Source organism: Lipophrys pholis (assembly GCF_963383615.2).
Source record: "Lipophrys pholis genome assembly, chromosome: 4".
Classification (NCBI taxonomy): Eukaryota; Metazoa; Chordata; class Actinopteri; order Blenniiformes; family Blenniidae; genus Lipophrys; species Lipophrys pholis.
In genome coordinates, this window is record NC_137637.1 from 17,655,202 (window position 1) to 17,673,728 (window position 18,527).

At 43.4% G+C, this 18,527-nt stretch overlaps 1 protein-coding gene across 1 annotated transcript in view; it reads right to left on the minus strand.

Annotated features, from left to right (window-relative positions):
- plxna1b (plexin A1b) overlaps positions 1 to 18,527 on the minus strand; it is a 197,248-nt gene that overhangs the window by 61,688 nt on the left and 117,033 nt on the right. The window contains exon 9 of the mRNA XM_080461568.1: positions 17,038 to 17,152. Within this exon, the coding sequence (XP_080317694.1) occupies positions 17,038 to 17,152 (115 nt within the window). The remainder of the gene's footprint in view (positions 1 to 17,037; positions 17,153 to 18,527) is intronic.

Here is an 18,527-nt window from a genome sequence, read left to right on the forward strand (position 1 = left end):
ACTGGGAATGTGAGAGCGAGAGGGGGGAAAAAAAAAAAAAGGAGCAGTGGGGTGGGTGACAGATCTTATACAACATGAATTAAAGCTTGGGTGGAACGAACCCACCCTGTGTTTCAGCCAAAAGGATAACAAACTAGATCACCGCTGGCAAATCACACTTCTTACAACCTGGAGTCACTTTGATGTGACTCACAATACAAGACATCTGTATGCAGACAACGAAAGCCAGACATTCGTGTTTTTTTTTAAATGTGAAGGTAAAACGGCCTTCAAACCATGATTTGACACAAATCGCTGACCAAGACTAAGAGCTGCTTTTAAACGCAACACGCTCGTGTTGACAGGTCAAAAATGGAGAATAGCAATGAAAAACAGTGACCACATCCTTGCACGCTCCCATCCTGATCGTAGCGCTTCCTTTAAAGCAGATCTCTGGCTCCCTGTCAGTGAATTTTTCTTTCTCCTCCTCTTGCTGTAGCTGTTGCACATTAGAGGCTACAGCCTGTCCCCAGGGCCTGAACACAATGCCGGAGTTTGTTCATTAGCCTGCTTAGCCCTGGCCTTGTGTGTCTGATCACACACAAACACATGCACAACACATAATGAGAGAGGGGAATACCATGCGAGGAGGAAGCGGACTACAGAAGGCCTGACGCATAATCAGCTAGGAGGGGGTGTACGAGGGGAGGAATGGCGCGTGGAGGAAAAAAGGATGGTCTGAAAGGAGGGAACGATGGAAGAGAGAAAAGGGGATAGAAAAGAAGAGGCGAAAAGGAAACTATGTCGAGAGAGAAGGCAGAGGAAGCTGATTTAATTGGGAACAGAGCAAAGGGTAAAGATAGCTGCTCATGCAGGGAAAAGAACAGAGAGAGAAAAGGAAGAGGGATCAAAAGGAGAGACATGAAACAGAAAGAGCAAAAAGTGGAAGGGAAATACATTTTTGACTGGATATGTAAAGGACAAATGCCTGGATCTCTCTCCATCCATCCCGTCTCCTAATTCATCCATCCATCCAGCTTCATCCGCGTCATGTACCCGAGCCTCCCGACAATGTCCTACTTAATTAACTGCCTGGAGTCCCAGACAACACTCGAAAATTGATGGAAGGGGGCAAGGGAGTGAGAGCGAGGGGGGAGACAGGGAAGAAAGGAGAGATTGATTTGCACTTGTGGCTTTTGAAGACTTGGTAAAAAAAAAAAGAATGCGAGTGTCAAAAGCTGTGGGCTTGCATCGTCCGCATTGCCACGAGAGAGAGAAAAAAAAAAGAAAGGTTTCTGCATCCCGCTGTTCAGGCTAACTTGGAGAACTCAGCGTGTCAGAAGCTAGCATAGCCCGTAGCCAACGCTACATACAGCTAACCAATGTTTTATTCATCCATTTATCGACTTTGTGTCAGCTCGGCTGTCTGCTTGTTGTTTTCTCTGGCAGTCATCTCTCCTCATGGCATCCTCTGACCTCAGTCCACCCTCTTTAGTAATACCATATGAACAATAACATCACAAAAGCAGCGTATATGACAGATATACTTGGTATATTAACACCGAGGTGTCTATGTCTCTACATCAATCTAAAATGCTGGATACACTTGAAAATACTTGACAAGCTGTTAACAACAATTTAGGTTTATTTCTTAAAACAACAATAACAACAACAACAAAACTTGGCCACTTAAAAAAGACGAGTTGTATCTTTGAGACTTTTCTTTAACCTTTTACAAGGCAAAATAGAAAGACACGTCAGTGCATAGGAGAAACATATTCAGGCATTTATAAGGAACTAATGATCATAATTTCTTGCAGTGAGACAATTCTGCGAAAACGTGAAAGAGGTCATTAAAAAATAAGTTTGAGCCTTGCTTTAGGACTTTTTAATAAGCCAGTTGTAAGGTGATACTGAATATTTTAATGTTGACTTTTGAAACTCTTCGAGTTGATTTTCTTTTCGTCCCATCACTTTATGCAAAATAATACTATTAAATACTTCTTACTGTTCTGTCCGCCTATGTCCTAGCAGCCGATGTGAGTTGATTGGGCTAACCACTATACCACTATACATGGCAATACAGTCAGCAAAGTGACATTTCAATGTATTAATTTACTGAATGAAGTATTTTTATCATTGTAAGTAACATTTGCTTTCTCATTAATAGCGTATAAAAGGCATTGAGGGACTTCGTTAGAAAAAAAGAGAGGTTTCTGTTAGTGTATGTGAATGTTGGCCCTTTGACTCAAACAATAAAAGTCTGTTATTGTGAAGGGACAGTCAGAAGTAAAAAACACTGGTTTCCAGTCATCTATGAGAATGCATGATGAGGCTGGTTTCTTGAAAGCAGCCTCAGACTGATATCCTCGACAGAATAAAGAGGAGTTCTGGGAAAGAAACGGAAGCAGGAGCGAGAAAAGGTTGTATTTTGGGAGAGGAAGTGGGATGAAGGGAAAAGTGTTCTGGAGAGAGAAACTATTCCATCCGTATTTGTGACAGGTGCCAAAACAGTTTCAAAGCCCACATTAGGGCTACAAAGAGCAGAGTACATTAAAACAATATCTCACCAGGGGATTCGTTTGAAGCTGGGAGAGATTTTCTTTCCCTTTTTTATTACCTGCCGTTTCCTGACTTCCCGCTATTCAATTCATCTGTGAAGGAGGACGTCGTGGTATTCAAAGCCAGATGTGACACCAGGAAACAAGTTAGACAATTATATGTGTGCGGCACAGAAACCCTAAACGTACTGCAAGTGTCCAAACTATCGGCCATACAAGGCGAGTGTCACTCAGCTGCCTCATATTTGGGATCTTTGCTTTTCTAGAGCCAATAATAATTGGAGTCCTGTGTTTACACAGAGCAGCAGCAGCTAACCTCATCATAAGGATCACTTAATCTTGCTGTAAGTAAACTGCTAAGAGGCATTTTTCCTGAAGTTGTATGTGGCCGTGAAGTGGAAAAGATGCCGGAAGGAATGCGTGCCACAGATGGTTTCTCTGCAGAAAACACAGCTACAAAAACAGCTGCTCAATTTTTCTTGTTGTTGATGGCAGTGTTTGCATTTTGACATCTTCATAAGTATTTTTAACAACAACAGATGTGGATACGGTGGCAGAAAACCTGCTTTGTCCCCCAAAACAATTTAAATTCGGTTCTTACAAACAATTGATTTGCAAGTAAACAATTGTCACCGGCTTTAAAACAGACCGTCATACTCTGACTGGACGGTGGGACAACTTTTACAGCCCGTGTGTGTTTATACTGTGTTTTTTGAGTGTGTGAATGAGTATATACGTTACAAAGTGTGTGTTTGTACTGGCTGGCATCCAAGTCTACAACTTCTGTCACAGCAGCCTGAGGGCCTTCCTTACCTCTCTGTATTTGCTTTGCCCTCAAAAGCTGCTGTTAGCTTTGGCGCCTCAAGCTATAACTGCAGTTCACCATTATTCAATGGTAAATGCCTATAAAATTAACATAATATCGAGATACATTGTACACATTAGCACATGTGCTGCTGCTTTTAAATATTTCCTGCATTTCGAATGAGAGGCGCTTACTTTACATGTCGCCGATGAATATTTTAGGAATTAATTTGTTCAATTTTAATGCATGTGTATCACCGGGGGAGGAAAAAAAAATCCATAATAGCGTTCCTAACAATAGTATTCTTCCAGTTATACAAAAATTGATCTAATTGTTTTGACATATTCTTACTGCAGATACGCAGATGCAACTTTTGATTGAACGTCGCCACGAGCTCTCTCAAAGGAGAGCAGCTGTCGAAGTTGAACAGCATCTAATGTTAACACATCACTTCTACTGCACCAAAGTATGAGAAAAAACAGTTATAAATCCTGTATTCGGGCAGGTTGGTGGTGGTGGTGGTGGTGGGGGGGATAATCTCCTTTTGCAGGTGAGCAAAATACCTTCTCACATCCGGCAAGAGCAAATAATGAGACAGTCAGCTGGAAAGCGTGCGTGTGCGTGTGTGTGTGTGTGTGCGTGTGTGTTCAGACGTGTACAGGGTGAGAGATTAAAATCAAGACATGGAGGGGGAGAGGGAGACAAGGGGAGGGGAGGGTGGGAGTAGGAGGATGAAGGCAAATGCTGGCTTCTATATAAATAAGGGAAAAAAATGTATGAAAAAGCCAGAAGAGTTCTGAAGGCTTTGGCTTAGCCTGACAAGATATAAATTAATAAAGCTCCAAAAACACTGCGCATATGTAATGAGGAAGATGTCTGGTGTGCTTTTTTTTTTTTTTTTTTTCCTTTTCAAAGCCCCCTCCCCTTCTCGCTCAACTCCCCCCTCTTAGGTCCATCTATAATTAATTAGCCGACTCTGTGATGTGGGGGACTATAGATCAGGGAGGAGAAAAAAATAACATGCTAAATAATGAAGTAAAGCGATATGGCGAGCCCGGGGGGAGAGATGAGATGGGTATGGACGGTCACAAAGGAGCCAAGGGGGCACACTGGTATACTTGAGAGGGACAGGGTGTGTGTGTGTGTGTGTGTGTGTGTGTGTGTGTGTGTGTGTGTGTGTGTGTGTGTGTGTGTGTGTGTGTGTGTGTTGGGTGGGGGAGCTTATGAGGAGTTCCACAAATACTCCCCCACCGCCTGTCGCCCCACGCCTGTCAAACCCCCCCCCCCCGGCTCTGTGACGGAGGTCTCACACTCCTCGGAAACCACACATTCATCTCTGGCCTTGAACTTTAGACCCATCTATAGCTTCACACACTCTCCTACACATTAATAAATGTCAGTGGGAGGATCCTTTTATAAAACCAACGAGCATGACATGGAGCTGATTCTCAACACAGAGGTTAGAGCTAAAACATGTAACCTCTGTGATGAGTGTCGCCTTCTTCCAGCAGATTGATAAATAATGCCGAGTGAAAACACAGGTGACATGACCGAGTTATCACTCCAACTGCTGAGTGGGCGGCGACCAGGGAGAGAAGTGAAACAAACAAATAAACTATGCTCCCATGCATATATATGTTCATGTTTATGAGGATTAGATACAGGACAGCAAATATAGCTCAAGTCTGCAGTGAGACAATGAGATGTAAACACTGAAAGGAGAGTGAGAGAGTGACAGTAGATTCATATTTTGATCTTTTATGGACATAAATGCATAAATCAAACATGTAATAAACAAGCATCTCTTCTAAAAACTTCCCAAGCATATAAAACAACAAAGGTCATATTGTAAGTTTAAAAAAGTCAGGGTAATAGCTTTTTAAAAAATCTTTTTATGATCATTTCCTAAAGTTTTCATGTTTGAGAATGCTTTCCTTGATTAATAAGAAATGTAGTCATCAACTGATCAAAACGCGTCGTTCCTGAATATGCCTGATTAAAATTGGGGATTCTTTTCAATGTATGCTTTGAAAGAGAACAGACTTTTACTACAAAGATCATTTGCAATTAATAAAGATGACAATGTTTTGGAGGTTCCTATGGATTGTTTCCACTTTAATAGTTTACATTCTTACATATTTCTGTGGCCTGCCTCTGACTCTGTCCCTAATTGGTGTAAGCCGTGTAATACGTTACCATGGCATGCCGTACATCACACTGTCATTTCCAGGGCTACATAGTGTCTTTTGTTCTGTGTACCAGCTGGCCAGCAGCCATGTTCAGTGCGTGAGTGGACTTGTAGTGGTCACGGTGATGAGACGAACAAGACTAAAAGAAGAAATCTGCCCATTAAATAGAGATCAGAAGGAGTGTGTGTCAATGGAATTTTTTTACATCTACAAGCCATTGCCAACTACTGGTAGAAAACCTATGTAACTATGCAGTAAACACCATTTAGGACCGTACACGATTATTAAAACTAAGTGTTTACATTAGCTGCAGAGTGTAGTTCGTTCCTGGTACACGTGTGTGCGCATAAAGTTGATGTGGGCTCATTAGCAGCGAAATCTGGAGAGATGTTCTGCGACCGACCGACCAGACAGAAACGCCTTAATAAAGCGGCAACACGTAAAGCCGCGGCGGGAGGAAGGGAAGCCGCGGAAGAAAGGGGACTTTGAACTATGAAAGGGACTGTGAGATTGTCTGCCCACGCCCTTCTTTTCTTAGCCGAGTGGTGGAGACGAGAAAGGGGAGAGTGAGAAGCCGAGAGAGCAGAGCGAGTGCGGCGGAATGGTGGGAGAGTTTGAAACACAGTGCAGTGCAGGAGCACCTGTGACACGGATGTAATTCGGCACGGATTATCAAAGTCTCGTGCAGCGGGAGCTTGACTGAATCTACCTGCAGATGTGCTCCTGCACATAAAGCACAAACATGCATTGACTCAGACTCGGGGCTTTGATGTACCACCCAGGCGCACATACATGTTGATTCCATCTGCTTAATCCCTTATCCTTGATTTACAAGCATGCCGCCGAACCTACACAGTTTATCCCCTCGACACACGGCGCAGTGAAACAACAACAGGGAAAAAAAAAAAAAAAACGAAAAAAAAAAGAAACTGGAATGTGTGAATAGTTTGTTGAGAGAGCATCTTCTTTCCCCCCTCCTCCCTCCTTACGGATTTTCATAGAGCAGAAGGGGGGGAGGGGTGGGGGGCTCTTGGCACCCCGTTATCATTCTAACCCAGATATGTCAGCAGCAATCAAACCTGGTGCTTTTCAGCTTTTCAAAGACACGCCGCGATTCCAGCGGTAGATATGCTCTCCTATGGCTCCCTCCGTGCGCACCAAGAGCACATTTCAGAAATGAGGGGAGATTGAAAATGTGAGTTTTGTTTGGTATGCAGCTACGGTCGATGATTAACTGCGCACACTTATCTTTACAGCTGTTTTACAATGTCCTGGTTTTACACGGTGCGACTCACCCAGATCCAAGGTGCAAAAGTTCATCCCTGATCATCTTCCCCTGACGTGTGTTATCAACATTTTACCTAACTTATACTTCATTAAGATCATTCTGGAGGTACGAGACACAGAAAAGCTTAAAAGCTGCAAGTAAGAAAGAAAAGGTACACAAGCATCTTCTGAAGTTGCAGTAACAGAGTGAAGTTGAAAAGAATCTCCTGACGTCTTCTCGTGTCTTCCATCCTAAAGTGTAATGTGTTAATGAAAGATTCAGGGTGCGTGATTATTGTGTTGTTGTGCTAAACATTGAAATAGGTCAAACTTGTGTTGAATCTTTGGAATGTGTGAAATCAATTATAAAACGCCTCGCTTCTGTTTTACACTTGTCATAATAACACACACCGTGAAGGTTTCAAGGACTCTGTTGTCAGATTTATGCTTTTAACTTGAGAATATGAATAATTGGAATAACAAAAAAAATTAAAAAAATTAAATACAATAACTGTACTTCATAACAAGAAGAAATATATTCCAGGTATGTGACGTGTGTTTTTCATATAAGCAGATATTGCAGATTATGGTGCAACTAAGATTGCGTCTATGTTTTTAGGGAGGCATTGGAGGAGGGGATAAGCTCATTTTTACAAGAGAAACTGTAAATATTTCAGCCTTCCCATGCTTTTGAACATAACATGCAAGCTGAAGTCTGTGACGTTCACTGAAATATCAATAAAATCATTAAAAGAGAAAATTTAGATGTGTCACAATGCAACAAAACAAAGTTTTAGGAATCACCCGTGAGGTCAGCAAGTCGGCAAAGAGCATCTGCAGACTTAACAATGGCATGAAACAACCACTAGGAGGCAAATGGAAGAAACAAGAAAAAGTTTAAATAAGTTTATTTCCTTCCCCTTCTACAGGACGAAAGAATACATATCGTTTTCAGTGAAGACATTGTTATTATTGTATAAATATATCTGAAGCTTATAAACAGTGAATCACTGGCCATCTTGGAGGTCAACAGGACGACATTGATGTCAATAAGATTATCAGTCGAGTACAAACCAGAGAAGTCCCCTTTATGAAAACGGTGGTGAAAAGCCAGACACAACAGACATGGTTAGCCTGTCCTATGAGATTTTTTTTCTTCTTTTTTTTTCTTCCTGCTTCTCCAATCCACAATCCCAGCTGTTTCTCAATTACAGTCTCCCTCCCGTCTCCCCCTCCGCCTGTACTCGTGAGTTTTATTCTTCCTTTGGCTCTCTTTGCCGTGTCATTTCCGAGTCGCCTCACGCCGATGACTCTCAGTGACGCCGCAGCGCGCTCTCTCTTTCTCTCCGTCATACTGGGGTTGGCGGTGAGAAGGCAATATTCATCTGCGTTCACCATTAGACAGGCGGCTCTCGGCAGGAAATGAAGATTTAATACAGCCCGAATAATTAAGCCGTTGGGACTTGTAACTGACACAAACACAAACACACCCAAAACCCTCTGCCTATCATGGCATTGTATTCCTGCGGGTGTGCCTAGTGTCCATTTGTGAGAATCTTTACTCCCCATTAGCTCTTCATTAGGCTTTCTGTATGCCAGCGTGTTGGCATAAGCTTGGGGTTGACGCCTGCTGCACCGGTGGGCCTTACCGGGTCGAAGAGGATTACATCAAGGAGAGAGTAACCTCGCAGCCATGCTACACCTACCACTCGCTTTTGTCAGCTCGGAGCTCTGCTGACTGCGTCCCATTTTCCCAATGTCGTATCTGGATTAACACTTTTCAACTAATTAAGCCGGCAGAGCGTCCTTGAAAATCTGCATAAACATATCGTGTAATGCGAGCTGCACGTCTTAAGTCCCGCCCCCTTTTCGGTGACTACAACTCCGCTGCCCTTGTGCAGTCGTCTGCCGAGCGCACTTCTTAGGGTACGACAGGCTGCTCTCTCCACGGTGTGTCCCAGCCGGGGCGACCCACCCTCCCCGCCTTCTGTCGCGTAGAGATTGATGCTCTTCAAGGCAGAGCGAGTGCAAGTAGGGGGAATTTAGGCGGAGACGCCAAAACAAAACAGCAACAACAGCAAGAGGAAATAAAAAAAATAAAAATGCGAGGCCAGGGAGAAGAAAGTAAAAGACGAGCAGTGGAACGGTGAAGTTAAAAATAGACACAAGAGCGGGAGAGGAGAAACATCTGCATATACTTGTGACAGACGGAGCGTGCGTTCGTCACCAATCGGGCATATTCGTATATACGAGGACACACGGCAATGACATCCAGAGTTTCAAACCACAGTTTCTCTGAATGCTCATAAAGCACACTTGCATACGCAGCGCGAGCCCCAACTCTCTTAATGAAAGGCTGAATTGCATTACCAGTACTCAAAAAACACTTACACTTTTCCACCTCACCTCATTGTTTCCTCATTAACAAATTACAGCAGAGGGAATTGCCAAAACACCTGACACACTCCCACGCTGATTTCCCTGAGGGGAAATACAATCGCCAATTCTTGGATGAGCGTCCCAGAAGTTTTGCGAGGGGGGGTGGGGGTGTCAGACAAACCGAGGTAAGACCCAAGTTGTTTAAGAAGCAGGAGGAGGCGAGTCGCTACCAAACCAAGGGTTAAATACTGGCCGGTCATGGTCTGACTGAGATCCATCTGGCAAAGAAAGCATGTGGTTACTTCACCCTGTCGCCTCCACTTCCTCTCCATGTTCCCTCGCTTTCTCGCGCTCCCTCCCTTCCCTCCAACTACAGAGTGCATTTGGAAAATAAATTGCGTCACTCTGAATGTAATCTGCTGCTTGTTACTGCGAGAGTTTCTGCACTCGCCCTCCCCTTGCCTCGGCTTCTTTCTCCATGTCTCCGTCTTAACTCTTTTTTTCTGTTTCCATCTGGTTGTCATTACGGCACATTTGTCTGTCTTTGGTTTGGCACTGACGGATGGCATCGGAGAACTCCATGCGAGATATCAGATCCCACATCGACTGATGCTCCTATTTGTACTCCCCTATCCACAACCTGGTTTAAAGTTCAAGTAATATCACTGAGAAATGCGCCTCTTCAAACGGAGTAGAACGTGTCTCTATGTATTCAACCTCAGTGATACAGAACGGAGGAATCACATGGAGCAATAAAGCCGGCAAGAACAAGTGGCAGAGATTAAAAAAGGAGCTTATGTATGGTAACAGATGAAGCAGGAAAAGAAAGAACAAATGGAGTCCGTGGACCGTGACAAGGGGCCGAAAAAGGCAACAAAGCTGAAGAAGAAAGATGATTAGGGTGAAGGCACTGCGTGGGAATAGAGGAGAGGGAAAAATAAAGGCTCGTGATGATTGGTGAAGACAGATATTACGAGGAGATAAAGACACAATAAAAGAGGGAGGGAGGAAAAGAGAAGGGGGGGAAAAAAGAAACGGCGGGTATTATTCAACCGCCAGCCCACTCCACCTTCTCCCCCTCGCCCACATGCCCCCTGCAGCCCCGTGCTGCTGGTTGTGCTTTGTCCTGATAAGAACCAGTGACAGTCACGTACAAACACACACAGTGTAGCCCAACACACACGCATATCCATGTGCAAAGTGAGGCCCCTCAAGCAGCCTTGGCCCACAGTCAGTGGGATGTTCTACTCTAGTGTGTGTGTGTGTGTGTGTGTGTGTGTGTGTGTGTGTGTGTGTGTGTGTGTGTGTGTGTGTGTGTGTGTGTCTGCTCAGTGTCTGAATACTAGCCAGAGTAAACACAGTGTGCCAGAATGTCACGGTCCGGGGCCTTCACACCTCCATCACAAATAACCCTGTCAGCCATAGACTGTGTGTGTGTGTGTGTGTGTGTGTGTGTGTGTGTGTGTGTGTGTGTGTGTGTGTGTGTGTGTGTGTGTGTGTGTGTGTGGCGGCTGTATGATGCTATAAGTATATTTGATTTGTTAGGAGTGTATAAGAAGAAGAAGAAGGCAGCATTGGAGAAAATGTGTCAGCCTGTTGATACACTATGTTGAAGTGCGGAGCCTATCTGAACTCTCTGGGATTAATTTAGTGTTTCGATGGCGGCACGTTGTACACTAGCATTTGTGTAATTGACATTGAAAATGTGAGGGTGAGTGAGACTGATACAACAGTAGGCATGTTTTGACGGATCCTTTCATACTGTATGTGTGATGATTGTCAATGCACAGGTTTTAAATGTTTTAGAAGGAGCACCCCACCAACCATTCAATTTTGCTGCACAAATCAAGAGTGACTAAAGATAAATACATTGCTGTATTACCTGTAATGTAGAATTAAATCGGGCCTCATTAATTTATGTTTAGGGGTGTAATGGAAGATGAATGAGTTTGAATTAATTGATTGTTTTAAATTACGTGTTGTTTAAAATAATGTGTTGGTTTTTTTGATAGAGGAAAAAAAACAAACAAGTTTAGGTTAAAGCTGCATTTATGAATTTTTGCAAAAAATACATCTTGACCTGGTTTAGCTGTTAAAAACCTGCACGTGTCTGTTCACATGTTTAAAAGCAGCGCCTATCAATAACACTTATTTACATCCCAACACAATATTTAATCTCTGTGTTTTTTTATATGCGTGGTGACAACAACATTTGTCCGTTTCGCTGCAAGATTTCTCAGGCTGAATTGGCTGATCTGGTTGTTGTTTGGGACTTACAAGGTCCAGCTGTACGAACACAGCAGAGAACCTGGCAGGACTACAAAGTTGAAAATGGAAAAAAAACGAACCACTACTTTTAGATGATTTTGTTGATTTGAGTTTCGGTCACTTTTCAGTCGGTTTTTTTTGGGGGGGGAGCAAATGTAAAGATAATTTGAAATAAGTCTCACCATACAATCATGTGCCACTCTATCTATACAAGTGCAGTCTATTACACCGCCACTGCTCAGCTAAACCACGAATTGCGAGGCCATGGCTCAGTCTCTCCTGGAAGGCTTTTGTACTGCTGCATGCAGCTGTATACACAAGAAGTGCCAGAAATAGTTGTATAACAACAGGGAGGGGAGAAAAAAAAAAGCGCTTAGGACAGAAGTTCAAACCCAGCTTTGACTTTCTACACAGATGTCCAGTCAACAGATCCATGTGAAGGTTCAACTCTCGGTTGTAGAGAGGGAAGCAAAACGTACCTGTATGTCAGTAACCTTTCCCCCCAAGATTTTTGATAATATACACAGAGAATAGAGTGACGCTCACTAAAATGTGTGTCAATACAAGTTTTTAAACCCAATAGGTATTGTTTAAACATATTTCTACTTCGAAACGTCAAGGTGAGTTTGAAGATACACGACAACATGGGGAATCTTTAAATTGACCCGAGACTGATTTCTAAGAATCAAGAAAATCTATACACGAGCTTATGTTCACTTGCAGTAGATATTCTCTGGACAACGCTGATGTTCAAGCACAGTTTTCAAACATTATTTCTGAAGATTGTGAAAACAAAAATACTTTGCTAAAACAAATGGACCAACCTCTATGAGGTATATGCAATTATTTAAAAAAAAAAAAATACTACACAATAACACCAATCTCAATCTTTTTTTCTCCCTATCTTGTAGTGTTTCTCTCAGTTTACCATAGAAGAAAACAGACAAACATGCACAAGTATCCAAATTATAGTCACTGGCCATTAACAACGTTTGAACTCCGCGTAAGAACGAGGCAGAATAAATAATACCAGTGCGAAGGTGATTAAAATTTAAAAAGGGTGACTAAAAATCATTGGGGTGAACTCAAAATAAATGTAGGAGTCGGGGATGTGAAGGCTGCTAATCAATGTACTGATTAAAAAAAACCCAGAGAAAACTCAACAAATCAGCATAATATTTACACTGGGTTCAGTCTGACAGAAAGCAGCTTTACCACATGTGGAAGGGAGACGAGGAATCGCTGGTACCACAGTCTGGACCTAAACCCCAGACAAACAACATCGAGGCTGCGCAAATACACAAGCTACACAATCTGCCTCTTGTATGTAAAGCCAAAACCCATATGATTAAAAAAGTAATAACGCAGAGGAAGAGGGAGAGAGAAAGAAAAGAGAGCGAGAGAGGAGGGAGGGAGACAGTTATGGGGGGGGGGGAGGCTGCGCTGCTCCCACAAATCTCAATCAAGTTAACCGCTGCCTTGATTGCTGGAGTGAGACTGAGCCTTGCTTTGCAGCAAAACAAACAAGGAAGCATGTCTGAACGCAGCAGAGCCCAGCCACCCCGAACCCTCGCCTGGCACTCATCGGGGCTCCGGCTCAGAGGACCAGCTTCTCTCCGGAGGGGGGGGGGGGGGGGGGGCTGGGGGTAGAGCGAGAAGAACGATGGGCGCAAAGTGAAGTCAAAGACAGAAAAATTAGAAATGGCAAAAGAAGCAATAGAACTTCCTCTCTCTCCATTTTTTTTTTTTTTTGGTGCATTTGTTTTTATAATAAAGTAACTCCTACTCCTCTCCTGCAATTTTCCGCCCGGTCGCATCTTAATTTGAGAATTTGTTTGTTGTGCCATTTGAGGCATTGTTGATTCATGCATATTTGATTTGGAAATGTCACTCATTATACTCATTTCCTCCGTACTTCATTCTCCCCCTTCTCCCCCCCCCCCCCCCCCCCCCCCCCCTCCCCCCCCCCCTCTTTTGACACAGTCCACACACAAAAACAAAACGGCGCTTTCACTCTTTACTCGGCTTGTTTGATATTTGTTGGTTGGATTTTTTTTATGTGTTGAACTTTGTTTTTGTGTCTGTGGTGGTTGGGGGGGGGGGGGGGGGGGTCAGACAATCACAAAAAGCAGATTTCCTGTAGTTTGGTGGAATGATGAAAGATGAAAACTGATTGAGCCCCGCTGGTGTGAAGAGAAGGCAAAAGGAGGTGGCAAACAAAAAAAAAAAAAAAAAGCTCATCTGCAACACACCGATCTTCTTGGTTGCCATGGTAACACAAGATTCAGATACTGTCACATGAGGAGATGAGGGGGAAGAAAGATGGATGGGGAATTAAGGTTACACAGGAATTGTTGATATCTTAACTCTCTTTTCATTTGATCCTATTTGCGATAACACTGAAGTTGACCTTTTTTTTTTTTTTATTGGAGTGCTTTAAAAAACACTTGTGCTTCACTCATATTTTGAGCAGCGCTGATCATGGGTCTCTTTTATGCGGCTACGCCCACCATTCAAGCTCAAAATGAGCAAGTCGCACCTTCAACTTGCTAAGTATGGTGTGACTGTAACAGTGCAAGAGTACCTGTTAAGTACCATGTGTTAACCATGAAGCTACCATGGTCTTCTCTCCTCTTCATATCTCGAGAAAAGCGAGACCACCAAGTCAGGCGGGAAAAAAATACAGCCTCCGCACACACGAACATTTCTATCGGGCCTATGATCGCTTATTGAAAATGAGCCTTATCCAATCCATCTGCTCTGTTCATCTGCAGGAGAGAGCAGGGAAAGGTCTGAGTGAAATGTCTGCTATCAGGAGAGGTGATGCCACTCTCCTGTTAAACATGTCGATTTGTATGCAGGATAAAGCAGGAGCACGGACCAAAAAATAAATAAAAAAAAGAGCATTGTCTGAGATCTAAGTTAAGGGTGTGAACCTATGTGAAGACAAATTACAAATTCCTGATGGTATCCTAAACCATCCCCACTTTCATGTGTTGGGGAACACACACACACGCACACGCACACGCACACGCACGCGCACGCGCACGCGCACACGCACACGCACACGCACACGCACACGCACACGCACACACACACACAGCACGTTTCCGTTCTCCTGTTTCCTTCAATAACACACTGTATATTTCACATGGCGAGATTTGAAGGTAAAGAGAAAGACGAATGAGAAAAAGATGGGGTGACTGAGCATCAAAGTGGTGAAGGATGAGGTAGGGAGCGATGGGCCCTGGGGAGGGGAAGGATAAGCCTAGCCTACAGGAAGAGCTGTACTTGTTGGGGCATTGAGAGCGCATCTAATGGATATGGCAGCTAAGAGAAGGATGATGAATGACTTTGGGCCTGCGCGTGTGTATGTCACTGTAAGAATGTTTACACATTTGTGCATGAAAGACACAAAGCAATAGTTGTGTGTGTGTGTGTGTGTGTGTGTGTGTGTGTGTGTGTGTGTGTGTGTGTGTGTGTGTGTGTGTGTGTGTGTGTGTGTGTCAGAGCATATGATGGATTCTGCGGTGAAGCATGCGGCTGGTGGTTTCTTGGGTGTGCACGAGGTGACAGGAGAGGTCTCCCTGTCCACATGCCACAGTCAGCCAGTTTGTCTTCCCCCTCTCTTTCCTTCCTCGCTGCCTCTGTCACTTCATCTCCCTTGATCCTTTTGTCCTGGCGGCTTTGTCCTTAAACAGCTTCATCCCCAAAATGTACAGCCCCAATTAACTTTTTAGATAGAATCGACAACCAGACAAGTATTGTCCTTTCATTCAGCGGCTCGTCTCAACTTCAAACCAGTCGTATTGAAGCTGACCAACTCATTGGTTTGCATAAAATTATGTGAGCTTTAAATACCTTGCAGTTCAGCGATGCCCGTGTCAAATCACAAGTACTTCATGTATGCTCAGTGCATTTGTTTTCCACTAAGTTAAACAGAGAAATCAGGAGAAAATGTGACATCTGCAAAAAGAAAGAAACTTAAGTAGCTTTTTTAAATGGAGGTAAAACCCAAGGGTCATATAAAGGACTAGAACAATCATGAGGAACAAACTAATATTTTCACAAAATAGGTCCCTTTTTGCCAATTTTTATTTTTCTTGTTTCTGTTACAACAACTTCATTACACTGAAGATAATGCCTTCAATCAGGCCATAAAATTCCAAGATGTTTTGGAAAATGTGCGAAACAAAAGCAGCACGTCTTCTGATAAAAGAAACCTGGAACCCGTCACTTGATTAGCATTTTTTCTTAGATGAAAAAAAAAATCTCATTAGTCAATTAATAAAACACATGTTAATTAATTTTCTGTCACTCAAACAAATAAACAGATCCAAGCCTATTAATTCAGCTCCAACACAGACCGTTAGTCTTCAGCACATGCTGCACCTCAAAAGACCGCCTCCTGTCACTCACTGATAATACTACTCCCGTCTATATGTTTACTTGAAACCGGCTTTCCACAATTTTCTTTCCTTTTTCTTCCCCGCAAGGCTTTCCTGTTTATCCATCCGTTGCCCCTCTGGCCTCTCTCAGCTCAAAGTGTGCTCGCCAGCACTCTCCCCATGCCCTGCAGATGGGTGCACTAATCCGCTAGCGTTAGCGCCGTGAGCCGTGAAGACTGGGCCCGCGTCTCATTTTTTGGACGGGCACGGGCCAGCTGCGGTTTGCCACGCTCGTGTTTGGGATTCAGCACAGCTCCGAGTCGAGGAAAGAGATAAAGGGGAAAGTAATTGGATGAAGGTTGACCAATTAATAAAGGCCAGTGATTCAGAGCAGCCAACAAGAAAAGGAGGGCTTTAATCTGCGTAGAGATAACAGTGTGTCAAAACCACAAGCATAAAGAGATGGAGAGAAATCGCGTCTTTGCGCACACGCGTCTGTGAGACGTTTGGTCAGCTAAAGCACGGGCATGAGCGCCAGGCACTGGAGAGAGCAGCGGGTTTACGTCTATAAGTCTGCAGTGAAGATATGCATCTCAAGCGTATGTTTCCGTGTTTGCTAATTTATGCTGGGCCATGTTTTTGAGGGTACAAAAAAAAAAAAAAAAAAAGACAAAAAGCTGGAAAAATCCATGGTGAAATCATACCACGGCTCTGTGTCCCTCGCTAAATATTCCTGTGTACAGACCAGAGGTTGACAAACACTTGTTATGCCTCGCGTGATGCCTGCTGGAGCCGCCACTCGGCACGATTGATATTAGCTTTTATGCTAATGCAGCATTTGGCTATGTAAGAACAAGGCAGTATTTCCATACACAGTCATTCATCCCAGCCTGCTTATGGCCTTATGGGCCACGACAGAATTATTGCTGCACAGTACACAAGCTGTTGTCACTGTGCCAAGAGCCCCTATTACACATACAGGCAGCAGACACACAGCGGGGCGATGTGAGCAAACCCTGAGGCAAAAGCCACAGAAGGTGTGAGGGCAGAGGTATGTGTGCAGCCGAGTACCATTTCTGCCTGTGTTAGGAGAACAAGGCTCGTTATGCAGACAGGACAGCTTTTTCCAAAAAAGAGAAAATCCCAGCTTAATGTTCCACATTTGCGTGAGGTGGCATCAGTGTCTTTTGGATGAGTTTTACCTCAGAGACGTTGACGCGTCCCTCCTGGAAAGAGCAGTCGTTGGCGTTCTGGGTGCACATGTGGCGGTACTTGCACCAGTGGCAAGGGAAGGAGCCGTTTACACAAGAAAGGCAGCTGTAATGAGAAGAGACAGGAGGTCAGCAGAGTCACCTACTTTCAGTTTGATTGGACCACTGTGCTTGCATACCAGTTTCATTCAGACAAGACGAGATTAAAGCTGAATGAGTTGGCGTCACATTCATCGTATTTCGTCAATAAACCGATGAGGATTGCAATTGGTTTGGGCGCTTTTTTTTTTTTTAACCATAAATTATCTTCACTAAGCAAAGCATTATAGGTGATTATTGGGTAGTTTGTTTTGGGGATGTCGTCATCGATAAGAGCCACACTGTCCTGTTCCTTCTGTGTATGAGCTCCATCCTTAGGAGAAAATTTACTTCATTAAACAGTCTTCAGTCTTCATCTTCAGGCTACTTAAAAAGTAGTTGTTCACAAGTAGGCCAGATTAAAAATCCAACCCATGCTGCTAGTGACTATGGGTGCATAAGTTACCATTTGCACAATACAGGTGAGGATAAACTTCTGGGAATACACCAGTTGGATTCTTCACTGTCTCAAATATGAATAAAGCTTTTTTGGATGAAACTGAAGGAACAGTCAACGTTGTCTGCATGGTAGTGTCGTGGTTGATACTCTTGAATCACAGTGATGACATCTATTCTGGGCTCTCTGTGTGGAGTTTGCATGTTCTCCCTGGACGTGAAAGAGTTTTCTCAAGGTATTTCATTTTCTGCCAACAGGTCAAAGACACGAACTAGATTTATCGACACACTAGATCAGTGCTGTCACTTTGAAACATACTTTCACTTTACTTGTTTGAGTACTACTACTACTACTACTACTAATAATAATAATAATAATAATAACAATACTATTAGCTTTCTAATGCTTTGACACAATCATTTCCGAGTTTGAATGATGTCGTCCACAAACACAAATAAATGAGTATATATGAATCCCCAACATTTGTATATAAATTGCTACTCCCATGTTTGGCCGAATACCTATCTTCAGTTGTTTAACAGTCTCCTTGTTGTCAAAACTGGGCTTTTTCCCACCCTGTCAGTAATCTTCTCTTCCTCTCACCTTTTATCCCACCTATCCCTCAAATGTTTTAACCTCTTTCTCCCCCCCCTTACTTCTCTTGTTCGCCATCCCCAACTGTGTGTGACTATCAATTGCTCACTGCTTCTATATGTTCAGTGATCTCCCTCTGAATTGGCCTTCCCTCTGAATATATTTCCTGTCTTTCTATACCTCTGTTGTTTCATTCTGTCTATCCATTCAGCTGTAAGCCTTTCTTTCTTTCCGTCCGTCCATCTCTGCCTCTTTCACTCCCTCCATCCCTTTCATTTGCTCTCTCCCTGTTCTTTGTCTAAAGCTCTCTTTCATCCACGGGGCTAAGAGCGCTCCACCATTTTAAATTCAC